This window comes from Microtus ochrogaster, unplaced genomic scaffold, assembly GCF_000317375.1.
Source record: "Microtus ochrogaster isolate Prairie Vole_2 unplaced genomic scaffold, MicOch1.0 UNK20, whole genome shotgun sequence".
NCBI classification, from domain to species: Eukaryota; Metazoa; Chordata; class Mammalia; order Rodentia; family Cricetidae; genus Microtus; species Microtus ochrogaster.
The window spans coordinates 3,194,114-3,208,361 of record NW_004949118.1 but is presented as its reverse complement, the minus strand read 5'-3'; the positions used below and the strand labels follow the sequence as shown (position 1 = coordinate 3,208,361).

The 14,248-nt window shown below is 41.8% G+C and overlaps 1 protein-coding gene across 1 annotated transcript in view; it reads left to right on the top strand.

Moving 5' to 3' along the window:
- L3mbtl4 (L3MBTL4, histone methyl-lysine binding protein) overlaps positions 1 to 14,248 on the top strand; it is a 272,089-nt gene that overhangs the window by 104,100 nt on the left and 153,741 nt on the right. Inside the window, 1 exon segment of the mRNA XM_026789485.1 lies at positions 2,878 to 3,003. Coding sequence (XP_026645286.1) covers positions 2,878 to 3,003 — 126 coding nt within the window.

Genomic DNA, 14,248 nt, shown 5'->3' with positions numbered 1-14,248 from the left:
GTGCCTTGTCCACCGAGCTGACTCTGGGCTGGTGAAAAGGCTCCCGGGTCTGGTGCCTTGTCCACCGAGCTGACTCTGGGCTGGTGAAAAGGCTCTCTGCTGGCTTGGTTTTGACCCTGAGATGGCACAAGGATGGAAAGAAGTCTTGTATGTGTTTACATTGTTGGTTCTCTCCAATCTAATTCCATTTGATTACAAGAATTTAAAGGACTACTTTCTTTACTAAATATGATGGAAGCATATTTCTTAATTAAGGACTTAAGAAATTTTAAACACCAGACCCTCTGATTTGCTGAAAGGATGGTTTTTATTCGTTTGTTTTTCAGAGCTGTTTCCTGGGAACAGGGTTTGTGCGTTTGTTTTTAATTCGGGGGTTTTACCTTGGGGGGTCTGGAAAGAAGAACTAGGCAAGCACTTGCTGTGTGCCTTAGAGCTATGCCTAGCTTTGGATGAGGCACTTCCTGTCTTTCTCTGTTTGTTCTTAGAGTTGCTTTAAAGTAAAGAAGCATCTAAGACATGGTTTTCTATTGTCTGGTAAATAAAATGAAAATGTATAGGATGTTGGAATTTATTCAAATATTACCAGGTCTTGCTTAGTGTTTCCATGCAATACAGTCACTCTCTGTACTGTGAGGTTCTGGTTCCCGGTAAAAGCCCCTTTTCTAGCTGATGAGCATCTTGCAGGAAGAGCTCTAGGTTGTTATCCACCCCCCCCCCCCAATTCATTTATAATCACTTACTGGGGACCAGTTATGTGTCAGGCTAGATATTGGTTTCCCAATGGTGTGACAGATTTGGGCTCACAGCCTATAATTTAACAAAAATAAATAGACATCAAACAAATAATTGTTTCATTTCTAATTGAAATAGGGTTCCTGTGCTGAGGATGTCCATGACCAAGGAGAATAGATTCGTGTGGGTCAAGTAGTGACGTGTGGAGAGGAACAGGGGTCTCTCTCTCTCTCGGAGGCCTCTGTAAAGGGGAAAAGTGAACGGTCCCTGAGGAGGAGGGACTATCAGGTCTATTGATTCTGTTTTTATTTTCCTTTATAGAATGCAAAAAAACTAGATTGTATTTAAATATTAGTTATCTACTCGATGTGATAGTCTATAAAGATTCTGAAGAATGTGGCAGAGAGTCCACAGGAAAATGGTGAGGGATTTGCTTTGAAGAGAAGCAAATGTTCCCTGCATTGCAGTGGCAGGGGAGAAGAGAGATGGCAATGGGAACACAGGCAGGAGAGGACCGTTCCTGTCCACTGGTCCCTGTTCTCTCAGTTGGCAGCAGGCTGGCTCAGCTGCTGGGAGCCAGAGGTTGGAGGTGAGTGGAGAATTTTGCACAGCCAGCAACTTGCATGCTTATTGTCCCCTAGGAGAATGCAGTTATGTAAAACACTTGGGGAGCAGCCTGACTGAGGCGATCCAAGGTTCCCCTTCCCGTAGCTAGGTGTGATAAAGTGCCAAGGAGCTTCAGTGGTTTGCCGTAGGGTGTCAAAGGATGGCAGCTAAGTTAGATGAGGGCTTGGCTTCTTGTGAGAGGGAACAGAGGGAGGGAAATAGATGGCCTGGGAAATCCACTGATGTCAAAATAGCAGCAGCCGCTGGGACCCCTGAGTGAGTAGGCTAATGGGATACACTTTTGTCCTCAGCTGGATGGCTGTTTCAGTGAGTGGGGACAAAGCAATCCCAGCATGGTCCACTCTTTGTGGCCAGATGGCTCAGAGAAGAAGACACTGGGGATGAGGTTAGTGATTGTAGTAGCATGGCTGTCCACATGGAGGCTATACACATGGATGGGACGGGAAGTCCTGGTAGCTTTTGAGTTTACCTGGGCCAGCTGTTGGAAATGGCATCTGAGTGAAACTCGGTGGTTGGGATGCCAGTCTTCCCTGAGTGACATGGTAACAGAAGCAGGTTGGTGAGAGTGTCTGAGAAGATGAGAATCACGAGGTCTTGAGTGACACTGGGAAGACAAGCAGCACTGACTTCTCTCACCTGATTACCCAGAGAAGTACCACCTACGAGGGCTGTGGAAGGATGTCTCTACACAACATCCAGTAGACACTAGAGCTAGGGGATAGGGACGCTGATCCAGACAGGGTTGAGGGGAGCTGGAAGCTTCTTGAGCCTGAAGTATAAATATGAGAGCTGGGGAATGGGAAAGCAGAGGGTTGAAGAGAGATACCACCTAGATTAGTATGAGTGTAGGATGGAACATTCCATGAGCTCCTTATGCGTCTGTGTGTGTGTGTGTGTTGTGTGTGTGTGTATCTGTGTGCATACATGTTCAGGTGGAGATGGATGCTTGTTAGTATGATTACAGAGCTGAGCTTGGGGATTTGGCCCTGTTTATCCTTAGAGGCTGACACATTTGGACATTATCACAAGTCATCTCCAGCCTGTCACGCCGAGTGCCGTCCAGTAGTACAGCCTAGTGCTATCTAAAGGAGGGGGAAAAAGGAGAGGGGGGTGAAGCATAGCGCTGGCTTTTTACCTTGCCTGGTCTTCACAGCTACGTTGAAGGGCTCGGCTAGGAAGAAGGCGCTGGGCCATTTATCCTCACTCACTGGTTGGGTTGTGGACATTTATGGAATTCAGTCAACAGCTTGTGGCGGTGTAGCCTTTGCCAATGCTGATGTCTAAAAACAACAGTGAGCATTCTCATGTCTGCTTTTTAAAAAAGTTGGTTGCTGCCCGTTCATCGTCTGTCTCTGATGCTAGCTGTGCTATCTATTTTGGCCATCACAGGCTCTGTCATGCCATTTTTATACATTGTCACAGTACTCAGGGTTTGGGTGACAAATGGTCTTTGTAAAGTCTCAGCTGACATCACTTACGTATTTTAGACTTTTCAATTCTTCAACAAGAGCTTTCAAGCTATGTTCTTTTACTTCCTGAATGGACAAATGGTGTGAAAATCCTTCCAGGTCAAGCTGTATGCCCTATTCCTGGGTGCCATGGAATAGGCCATATCCATAGCCCACGTTGTGCAGGACACCACAGGTAAAGATTTTTTTGTACTTAAATCAGCTTAGGGATGAAAGCACACATTATGCAGACCAGCATCTCTGTGTAACAACATAAATGGGACTGAGAGTTTGCTGCTCCATCACTGTTCCCTCTCCCCTACTAAGACCCTTCCTTGATGAGTCCTTCTGTCTGCCCTCTTCTTCCCTCGTGGGGTCATGGGCTTCCGAGGCATTTCTAAGACCTACCTGAAGTCTCTGACTATGGCCGTGAAGGGTTTCCCTAAAGTAATTCTTTCTGATGTATTCACCCTGCCTGTGTCTTGCTCTCATTCTGAACCATTTCCACCCCCAATGAGTCTTTCTTATAGGAAATCCCAGAAACGCTTCCTTTTTGCCTCCTGTTCTCTGCTTACTTTTAAGTTCTTTTTTTCCTCCTTTTTATTCATTCAGAGGAGAGATGATTCTGTTAAAGAATATAAAATGAGAGTGACATTGTTTTCAAGATTATAGCTGTTGAAAAGGATGTAGACTGGATGGTACTCATAAAGAAAATACATGCAGATAAATCTGTAAATCTTTGCTGTTGTTTCTGTCCCCAGTAGTTTGTAAAGTTATACATAAACGAGTCATTCATATTAGTGATCCAATGAGAGAACATAAATTAAAACTGAAAAGAACCAATACTACATTTGCCTAATGCAAACATCAACAATAAGTATAAAGAGAAAAGAATAAGCCATGTAACATGTGAAGAAAGAAAACATTTGCTCATGCAGCAGAATTTCAATGAGGCACAGGAAGCCCTTGGTCTATCAGGTAGTGGCAGTCTGAGAAGACAGTGCCAAGCCTAGTTCTAAGGTAAATCAATTCAAGAGCACCTAGAAGATACAGTGGTAAACATGTCGCATAACTGCCTGTATGTAAATGTTAGGTGTGTAGATGTGTTGAATGCCCATTGAAAGGGAAGGAATCAGATGCATGCAGACACCTTGGTTGCTTGTGGACATCAGTGGGACTTGGAGGTTATGAGCAGAGCTGGATCTATCGAAATGTCTCAGTACTCTGCAGGGAAAGAAAAACAACCAGTGAAGGTCAAACAGAGAAGGACAAAGGAAAGAAGCCGATGCAGAATTAAGCGTGTTAATTGCATGAGAGCTCTGTTGGGGTTGGGGCCACTTTGCCGACATTATCAGGTGATGTGGTTACAGAGACTCTTCATTAGGCTGTGTGTGTGTTGTTCTCATATTGAAGGACTGGTATTTTGAGAGGAAGTGGAAATCTCCTTAAACAAGCTGTCAGGGTCCTGTTGTGTTCAGCTGACAAGAGCAGTGGTGTCAAGAGACCACCGAAGACTGTCATGTCAACTGATCAGGCAGGCAGACCCCTGCAGGCCACTTCTTGATGGATTTCACTTTGCTTTCTTTTCATTTTTGTTAACGTAGCCAAGGGGTTAACAGCAATATTCAAGGCTGTTTGGAGCTTATATAGAATATGCATGAGCCATTATTTGGAAGAAACTGTATCAGTTCTATCTGTGAGAAAATGGGACTTTTGGCACACAATTATCACATAATTTACATTTTATTTGAATGAATTTGCATAGTGGAGAAAATGAAGTAGTTGTATCTGTTAACATAAAAATATTTAAAGATAGCCATCTAAAAACTTAACTTTTGAACCAAGATCCAGGATGTGCTAGAAGTTGTGGGGTTTTTTTCCTAAACAGAAACAGTCTTGGAGACTTGATCTATTGCTTTGCCACAAAAGGCACAGAGATAATTTATTTGACAATGAATAATTATATTCTTCATACAGATCACCAGGGAGTCCTATGGTGTGGTGGCCTCTGGCACATTGCAGGTGGGGAGACAGAGAGCACATGGCTGATGTGTTGCAGAAACACAAGGGAACACAACTGCTCAGAAGTGTGGTTCCAGATCCTTGAGGTGATGCCAAGTGTTTGTCATGCACGTAGATCACGGGCAGCCTTCAGGTAATGTTTACATGGGGTTACATTTTCAGCATGAAATCACTTCAGATATTTTCTCCTTTTCTCTCTCTCTGTCTGTCTGTATCTCTCTCTCTCTCTCTCTCTCTCTCTCTCTCTCTCTCTCTCTCTGTGTGTGTGTGTGTGTGCTTGTGTGTCCCCACATACGAGCACACAACACGTGTTCATGTTTATAGGTTAGCCTGGATCGAATGACCAAGTTGGATGCTCTACCTCTCACTTACTATGTAGTATGAATCAGACCCCTACTCTTCTTGGCTTCAGTTTTCACCTATCTAGTAGATAGCTCTTGGCCATTAAAGAAATGGTGTCATGAGTGGCATTCATGAAAAGTTCCAAGTGTAAGTCTTTGTGTCTGTTTGTTTGTAGGAAAGAAATGTAGACCAAACTACACAGTTCTGTGTCCCCACCTGGTCTTGGACTCAGTTTTCCTGTGTTGGGATTACAGGGGCATGTAACCTTCTTTTTTAGGCATAATCTGAGCCTGGATTCCAAGATTTCTTTCCCTGCTTTGTATAGCCTCCTGGCCTTTTAAGGATAGAATGTAAATGTAGCAAGTAGATTTGAGTGTGTGTGCGTGTGTGTGTGTGTGTGTGTGGTGTGTGTGTGTGTGTATGACTAAATTACCCCTTTTATTTCAGCCTTGGCATAGGAAGATTTCCACCCAGAATTCTTTTCTTCTTCATTATATAAAAGGTCTGGTGCCGTGTTCTCTTACCCTTTTCATTGTGGAGAAGTCTGCTGTCATTCAAACACAAGTCCAGCAGAAACGCTGGATGCGCCAGACGGCCATTTCCTCTAATTACCTCCTGCACAAGTCACCTCTTTCATCCCTGGTGTTCCGAGACGAGACTCTTTTCTCCTATTGTTTTACTCTCACAGTTGTTTCAAGCTCACATCTTTTACCTCTGGGGAATGTTCTGGTAATGTCGCTTTAATGATACACATTTCTTTTTTTTTTTCTTTTCAATTTTCTCCTTCTATTATATTTGTTCCTGGAATGATACTTGAAATTCTCTTGCCTAGTTTTAGAGACCTTGTCGCTTGGTTAGCATCTGTAATTATTAATCCTGAAGTTGAAGCCTGCAGTTATATTCAGGGTTCTATCAGTTTCTGGGGACATGTTCTTGTCTGATTAGTTTTTTAGTTGAATGTTGGCCGCACTTGATGGATTGTGGGTTTTCCTTTACCTCGCTCATGGTATTGGGAGTTGTTCTTGCTGCCCCATGGATAGATTCTTTTCTCAATAATTTGTTTGGGGTATTTTTGTGTATGTGGTTGTGTGTGCATGTGTATGTTGTGTGTGTGTGTGTGTTGTGCATGTGTTATGGGAAAACACCCTACGTCAGCTTCATTTCCTATTGTGTCCTGTGGCCACCTTCCTGCACCAACTACTGACTCCAGAGGTATCATCTTCAGTTTTCGTCATTCTGGGGACCTTTCTTTTCTGCCCTAGTCTCTCTTCTTGTGACTTACCTGTATACTTTCCTGCACTTTTACCCTGGTGTGGGAGAATTGTCTGTATTCTGTCAATCATGTTTTAAATAAACGCTGATTGGCCAGGCAGGAAGTATAGACAGGAAAACCAGACAGGAAGTAGAAATGATGCAATGAGAACAGGAGAATTCTGGGAAGGAGGAAATTGATTCCTCCCAGTCCTGCACAGACCACCCAGGAAGCAGGATGTGACCTGCCAGCTGAAAAAGGTATCAAGCCATATGGCAAAAATAGACCAGAATAATGGATTAATATAAGCTACAAGAGCTAATAAGTAGCCTGAGCTAATGGGTCAATCAGCTTTATAACTTATAGAGATCTCTGTGTGATTTTCCTTGGGGCTTGCTGGCTGTGGGGAACTGGGTAAGACAGAAACCCCAACAAGCTGGCCCTCATGTTACATTACCCATTTATTAGTTTGGTAAGGAAAAAATAAATTATAGTAAAAGGAAAGGAATACACTCTGTTTCCTCTTTGTCATATTTTTGTCCTCAATCTAAACTGTTTTTATTGCCTGTGATAGTTAACCTGATTGTTTATTATTACATTCCTACCTGTTTGCGTTACTTTATCTCTCCAGCATAGAACTTTCTTCATAGAGATAAGAAGTAAAAAGTCTTCAGAAATACCTTTCTTGCTTAATTTCTCTCTGTAAATTGCAAGAATTTACAAGGGCCAGTTGAAATGGGGTCTCAAAATATGGCCTTGAGGTCATATGCACAGCCCTTCTAACTTCATTGCCCCTTTAGTTAAAGCTTTCTGTGCCAAGAGAGCGGCTCGGTGCCATGTAACCACATTTGTCTGGCTCCCTGTCATTGGCCAGCCATCGTCCTTGATGCCATGTTACCATGCAGGGAAACTGTACTCAGTAGAATTTAAAAATAAGCTTGTCAATGTAATTTTCCCCCAACAGGCAGATGGAAGAAAAGTATTTGACTTTAAAGAATACTTTCAATTCTCAAAATGACATGATTAATTACCCAATTTTTGTAAAAGCATTGATAATGTAACAAAAGGTCAGCTACGGGTCCCAATATTGCTTCTATCTGCTTCTGTAAAATTCTTCAAGGCTAATGTTTAAGTTTGACTTTATGAAATGTGGAAAAATTATATGAGCGTTCAACATTTTCAATTTTTTAAGGGTGGGAATTGCATGTGAAATGCTTGGTTCTGTGGCAAAAGCACTGCATTGCAACACATTCTCAAGATTTTATTAAGTATAACATTCAAGCTGCATGAAGGACCAGATACAGGAATCATTTGCTTAGTGTGATAAAAAAAAAGCAGGCGTTTGGCTTTTTTTTGTGTGAAAACATTGATACTTCAAGTAAGGAGATTAAGATCTCCTTGAAAATCTAAATCACCATCAAACAAAACTAAAGGAAATCCACTATCTTAAAATTAAAAATAACAGCCACAGATTAATGCAGCTCTCAGCCTGCCTGGCTCGAAGACACTTCTTATTTCCCTGGCTGCTGGTTAATAAGGAGATTTACATCTGGTCCAAGGGAGCAGGAAAAGATGACTTTAGAGTTCTTGGTCCTAAATGAAAAATTTATATCATACATATTCCCCTCTCATCCCTAGGGTCTGGGAACATCATGGAAGAGGAGGTAGAAAGTATGCAAGAACTGAACCTGAGGTGATGGCGCAGAAGGGCCAATGCTCTTGTTGTAACCATGGTTACCCATGTGAGACCTGAACAAGACTGGCCCACCAACATTCATCATGGAAGAGGGAAGGGCTCATGAGACCCCATCCCTCCCTGAGGGATTATGGGTAGCTAATAGTGGCTAGAGAAAGAATGAGCAGGCACTGGTAAATTGACCATGCTCCAGTCACATGGCCTTCTTGTGCTCGTATACACCATCCCACTTGAACTCAGTGGTCTCACATATGATCAAGACGTGAACCTAGGAGGGGGTTTGTTGGGAAAAAGGAAAGCTACAAAAGGAGGAGAAGGAGACCACGTAATGGGGTAAAAAAGACTTTAAAAGGATGGGACCTGGTACCAGGGTTAAAACAGGACTCAAAATTATCACATACATATATGAAACTATCAAATAATTTTTTAAAAATCGAAACACAATGAGTATACATTTGAATTTCATAGTTAATATTAGAATTTTTATTTCATAGGCAAAATTAACAATTTGGAGAATACAAAGAAGTATTTGTAAATAACCCGGGGAAGCAGGCACAATGACTTGATGGGTAAAGGTGTTTGCTGCATAAGACTGCCTTCAACCCTAGCGTACCCAAAAAGATGAAGGAGAGAACTGACCGCAAAGTTGTCTTTGACCACTGCGTGCCCTGGCATACATCACACATATCATGCACTCACATACATTAGTAATAAATACTAATTAGTTAAAAATAACCTCTGAAAACATAAACACCAATTTATGTGCCTTAAATGGACTTAGTTTTTCCTTTCCTCTTTTTATGATATGCATATACATGACTTTTTTTTTACATCTGTGTATTATGAGACAGAATAATTAGTTTTTAGTTTGTTGCTATTTTTTTTTAAATCTTGTACTTTCTCACATTGTTTTAAAAATTCCTTAGGTATGCAGTAAGACTTTATGGTTTTTGGTGCATAAGTTTCAAGATCCCTGTCTCTGTGTTTCTTCCACCGCCCCCAAATTCTACCTTGTATTAAGTGTACCAAAATTATATGTTTAAAATTATTTGCTAGGGGCTTAGGAGTTAGCTCTGTCACTAAGGACCTGGGTTTGATTCCTAGATCCTATGTAAGTCCAGTGTGGTGTTATGATCCCAGGGATGGGTAGACAGACACAGACGGCCCTGGAGATTGCTCCTTAACCGAATATGACTAGCAAGGTTGACTAAATTTGACAATGCATTCTTTCTTCTTTTCTTCCCTTCTCCCCTCTCTTCTCTTAACACACAGCCTGTGTCTTGGAAGCACAGATCAATTCTTAGAAGGAAGCAGGGAGCAACAACATCAGTAATCTTAGAGCTGGGCTTTTCTTCTGTCTGTTTGCTAGAGACCTGCAGGCTTCTCCATCACTATCTCCTCGGTTCTTCATCAGTCTCCGCCCCCCCCCCCCCCCCCGCACTTCAGGGTCTGTATGACAGTTGTTTGTGGTGTCTGAATATCCTGTGTTCCATCTCTGCATCTTAGAGAGCATTGCTCATCTGGGAAAGACAATGATTGGAGATAGAGATGTAAACCCGGGCACTCATCGTTCAGATTTCCTTCTTCGTTGTATCCACTCAGCTTTTAGTACTTATTATGGTATGGGCAGAGTTCTCCATGGTGTGTGTGTATGTCTGTATATGTGTGCATAATTTTCCATATACCCAAATGTTTGCATGTAGTTTTCATTAAATGTAGCGTTTATTCCACTTAGATTGTCTTTGGACAAACTCTTTCTTTGGATAAGATTCCCTCTCTGTCCACATAGTTTTCAGTGTTGTATTAGATTCTTCTGTCAGGAAGCCCTGTCATGTGGCATTGGATCAGGAGCAGTATGACTGTCTCTCCTTGCTTTTACTGTCTTCACTTCCCAGGAGTGCTGGGAAATCACTTGGCTGCGTGTCCTCCAGAGTTAGAGAATTTCGTGCATCTCTGAGTTTTCCCCCTGGGGACAGTGTGTTACCACCTCTCACCACCTTCCCAGCCTCCGCTCTGACCGTCTTCCTCACGGCTTACTCACCAGCCTCAGTGGATCCGCTTTAATCTAGTTGCTAGGATTATATTTCAAAGGCAAACATAACTCAACATATGTAGTCAAACCTGACTTAAAAGGACTCACACTTGGGTTGTCCCTAACATGTAAACATCCCTGCGATGAAGGTGATCACTTCTCTGTTATTTTTCACAAGTAGTCCAATTTCAAATCAGCTAGCTACTTCTTTAATGCCAGACTAAATTCATAGCATTTCAGGATGTCTACATCATCATCTGTAAGACATGCTGACAGTTCTTGAGTTCTCGTTTCTCTGTATTGGTATAGTTTCTCTTCCCATATCCGCAGGGAATGTGTTCAAAGACCCCCCTGCCCCCAAGAAGGACCTGACATGACAGTGTGAGCCTGCTGGAAAGCCCAGCAGCTTCTTTCGCAATACACGAAGCCTCTCCAATAATATTTAATTTTTCAGTCCAAATCTATTCCTGACTCTCTATGAGCTTCTCTGAGTCACAGTGCTTGGGCTGGTGCTGATCACATCAGGGGATGTCTTGCTAAAGTGACTGTCGGGCTCTGCACTTCCTGGCATATCCTGCCACTATCAATCTGAATATACACCCTTAAAAAGCTTCCACCAACAGTTCAACGCTTTTTTTTTTAAAAAAAATTATCTTAATTATTCATCACTCTGCCCATCATTGTTTGTAGTTTGAGATACAATAGGAATGTGGCTGAGGGCCAGAGAGATGTTTCAGGAGGTAAAGGCAGATGCCACCAGGACTGAGGACCTTAGTTTGATCCCCAGAACTAGCGAGGTGAAAGAAGAGAACAGAACCCCACGAGGGTTTCCTCTGGTCACCACGTATGCACCATGGCACATCCCGTTCACTTTCTCCAGGACACGGGAAAGAAGGGAAAGGAGAGAAAGGAAGGAAGAAGGAGAGAAAGAACGGACAAAGAAAAGACAAATGGAGCAGGATGGATTCATTTTTCTTTCTTCAGCATCTCAGGCATGAAGCTTTGTTCTTCCTGTAGCTCTTAACAGCCTCAGGGTATGACTTTTTATTTCCTCCTCCAAGTAGAAAATGTTAAGGAAATTTTTTTACACATCTTCTCTTTTAATGTGTGAGTGAACATATCACTACTTTTGTTTTTTTGAGCCTTTAGTAAATGCAAAAGGTGTTTTTTGAGCAGAAACCCTGTGCTACCAGAATGGTGGACCAAAATTAAAGACGCCTTCTAAATCTCTTACAATGAATGAAACTCAGGTCAAAGGACTATGTGCTGCGCATGGCAATGCAAGATCTCATCACAGTATAGAGAGGAGTACACAGTTGAAGACATTTATTTCTGGAATTTTTGGTCAATATTTCTGACCATTGTTGACCTTGGGTGATTAAAAGATTGACATTTTAAAATGCAGGAAAAAAGGTATACTGTGATATAGTTTGTTGTTTGCTTTAAGAGATACATAGAAATATTGTGCTTCAAGACCCAACACATACTGTCTAGATGAGACTTATTCCAGATGAAGATAATGTATTCACGTGTGCATTCCCCTCCATGCTAAAGTAATCATTATTCTAATGGGAGATCTCACATAGCAGACCGGCTGCTAGCAACAGGAACTAGGCTGCAGTGGCCTTTTTTCCTAAAGATGTTTCTCTAATCAAGATGAATAGTCCTTCCTTTATCAATTAGACATAAGAAATACATAATTACATCACTAGTTTTCTGCTACTCCATGAAAATTCTGGAATTATTGAAGAATTTATCCTGAAGAAGTTTAATGTGTGGGCATCAGTGAAATAGAAATTAAGAAGTATTTTTCTTTCTCCAAGGTAACGTATCTCTAATTATAGGAAGTTCTTCATTTTCTGGAGCACCTGAACGTAAGCATAAATATGTAATTTTCACGGAGACTCTATTTCCTTAATTTTTTTTAGGAACAAAGCCCCACCATTGTTCAGTAATGTTTTATAGCTACAATCCCAAGGATTAATGTAGCTAGGGCCAGTCTTAACCTTTGATTGGTGGTAGTACTGATAGTACAACTCAGTTTTGGAAGTTTCTTGAAAAAAAAAAGGTTTGCTATTTTCCTGACAGTGTATGTGCTGTGTTTTCATCGCCTGTGAAGCCTATGTGAAGGATTATCACAGGCAACATTTGTTTATCATTTATCCCCTGCCACAAAGTTTTCAAATGCATTATCTTGTTAAGTAAACACCACAGCCCTATGGCTTACATTTCTTTTTTTCCTAGTTTATGAATAAAAGATTGGAGCCGGGCGGTGGTGGCGCACGTCTTTAATCCCAGCACTCGGGAGGCAGAGGCAGGTGGATCTCTGGGAGTTCGAGGCCAGCCTGGTCTACAAGAGCTAGTTCCAGGACAGGAACCAAAAGCTACGGAGAAACCCTGTCTCGAAAAATCAAAAAAAAAAAAAGAATAAAAGATTGGAACTTGGACAAATTATATCTTTGTGTTCTCGCATAGCTGATAACTGGTGATGAGGTTTAAAAATCAGTGTATCAATATCCTCTAACTCTTTCTCTGACTCTCAGCTTCGTAGAGAACTGGAATTCTCCTTGATATTATGTCTTTCACTTATAGTTTAGAAAGGATTGAGGTCAAAATGAGAAATAAAGTAAACTGTACACAACCTGTTATATCTCGATATTCAACTATTGCTTCAGTTAATTTTCTCTTGCTGTGAAGAGATGCCAGACCATGACCAAGGCAATTTGTGAAAGAAAACATTTAATTGGAGTCTTGTTTACAGTTTCAAAGGGTTATTCCATGTCCAACATGGTGGGGAGCATGGCAGCGGCCAGCAGCCAGCAGGCATGGTGCTGGAGTAGAAGCTGAGAGCTTCTCTGTCGAGACAGAAAGGGAGCTAGTTGGGAATAACTTGAGCTTTTGAAGCTCCAGTGACACACCTCTTCCAGCATGGCCACACCTCCTAATCCTTTCCAGAAAGTGCCAGCAACTAGGGACCATGCATTCAAATATTTGAGTCTTCGTGGACCATTCTCATTTCAACTAAGCACAGTTATTAAGGAGGGTGCAAGAACAGCTTCCACATGAAATAAGGCCATACAAAGTGACCTCTGGGAGTCCATCAGTTGAGTTGCTACTTAGATAGGATCCAAAGTGAAGAATCCACGCTACTTGAATGCCTACCTCCATTTTGGGAGGTAAAACTGTTCAGGAACTTCTTGTAAAACATGAAATTTCATTAAGAAACTTTTAAAGCAGAAATCTGGGATAAAGTCTTTAGTTATGAAAATATTAAGCCAGGTATGATGAGTTTAATTATCTCTTTGTCTCGATGATACAATAATTACAGCTTCACATGCCAGTGTCGGTTATTATATTTCAGTGCCTGAACATGTCAGATTTAATATGCATTTCCCTGTGTGTATGCGGAGCCAGATGGGAGAGGTGCATTGCCTGTTTCTGAGGGCTCACTGTTATTGCTCAACTTTCCAAATTCTCTCAGAGTTAACAGTGAGCAGGGCTGAGGGTGGCTCAGGGCTACATTAATCTAATGTAAATACTGCATAGCAATAACCTGAAATAATGTGCCATGCATCTGTAAGTGATCTTCCTGCTAAGAGAGACACCATGGCGTTAATCTTTTTATACTAATACATGCTCCAGAAGGGTCAAGCAAGAATGGACAATAGATAATTCTCCGCATAATTGGAGCCCTGAACTTGGCAATATTTGATAGAATATTTTAACACCACTTTTGGAATCAACACTGATTTTTTTAAAAAGAGAACAGTTTCATTCTTAGCTATGTGCCCAAGAGAAATGGATGTAGACCATTTCCTGGTTATTTCTATGATAAGATAGCATGATAGAATCAAGGTAAGGAAGACAGGGTTTATTCTGGTTCACAGTTAAAGGGTGTGGTCCATGATGGGAATGCAATGGAGGAGCACGGCCTTGAAGCAGCTGTTCACAGGACCCTTAGTCAGGAAGCAGTAAGGAATGGAAGGTGTGTTGTTGTTGCTGCTGCTGCCACCGCTGTTTCTGCCGCTGCTGCTTCTGCTGCTGTCACCACTGCTGTTGCTGCTGCTGCAGCTGTTCCTCCTCCTCCTCCTCCTCCT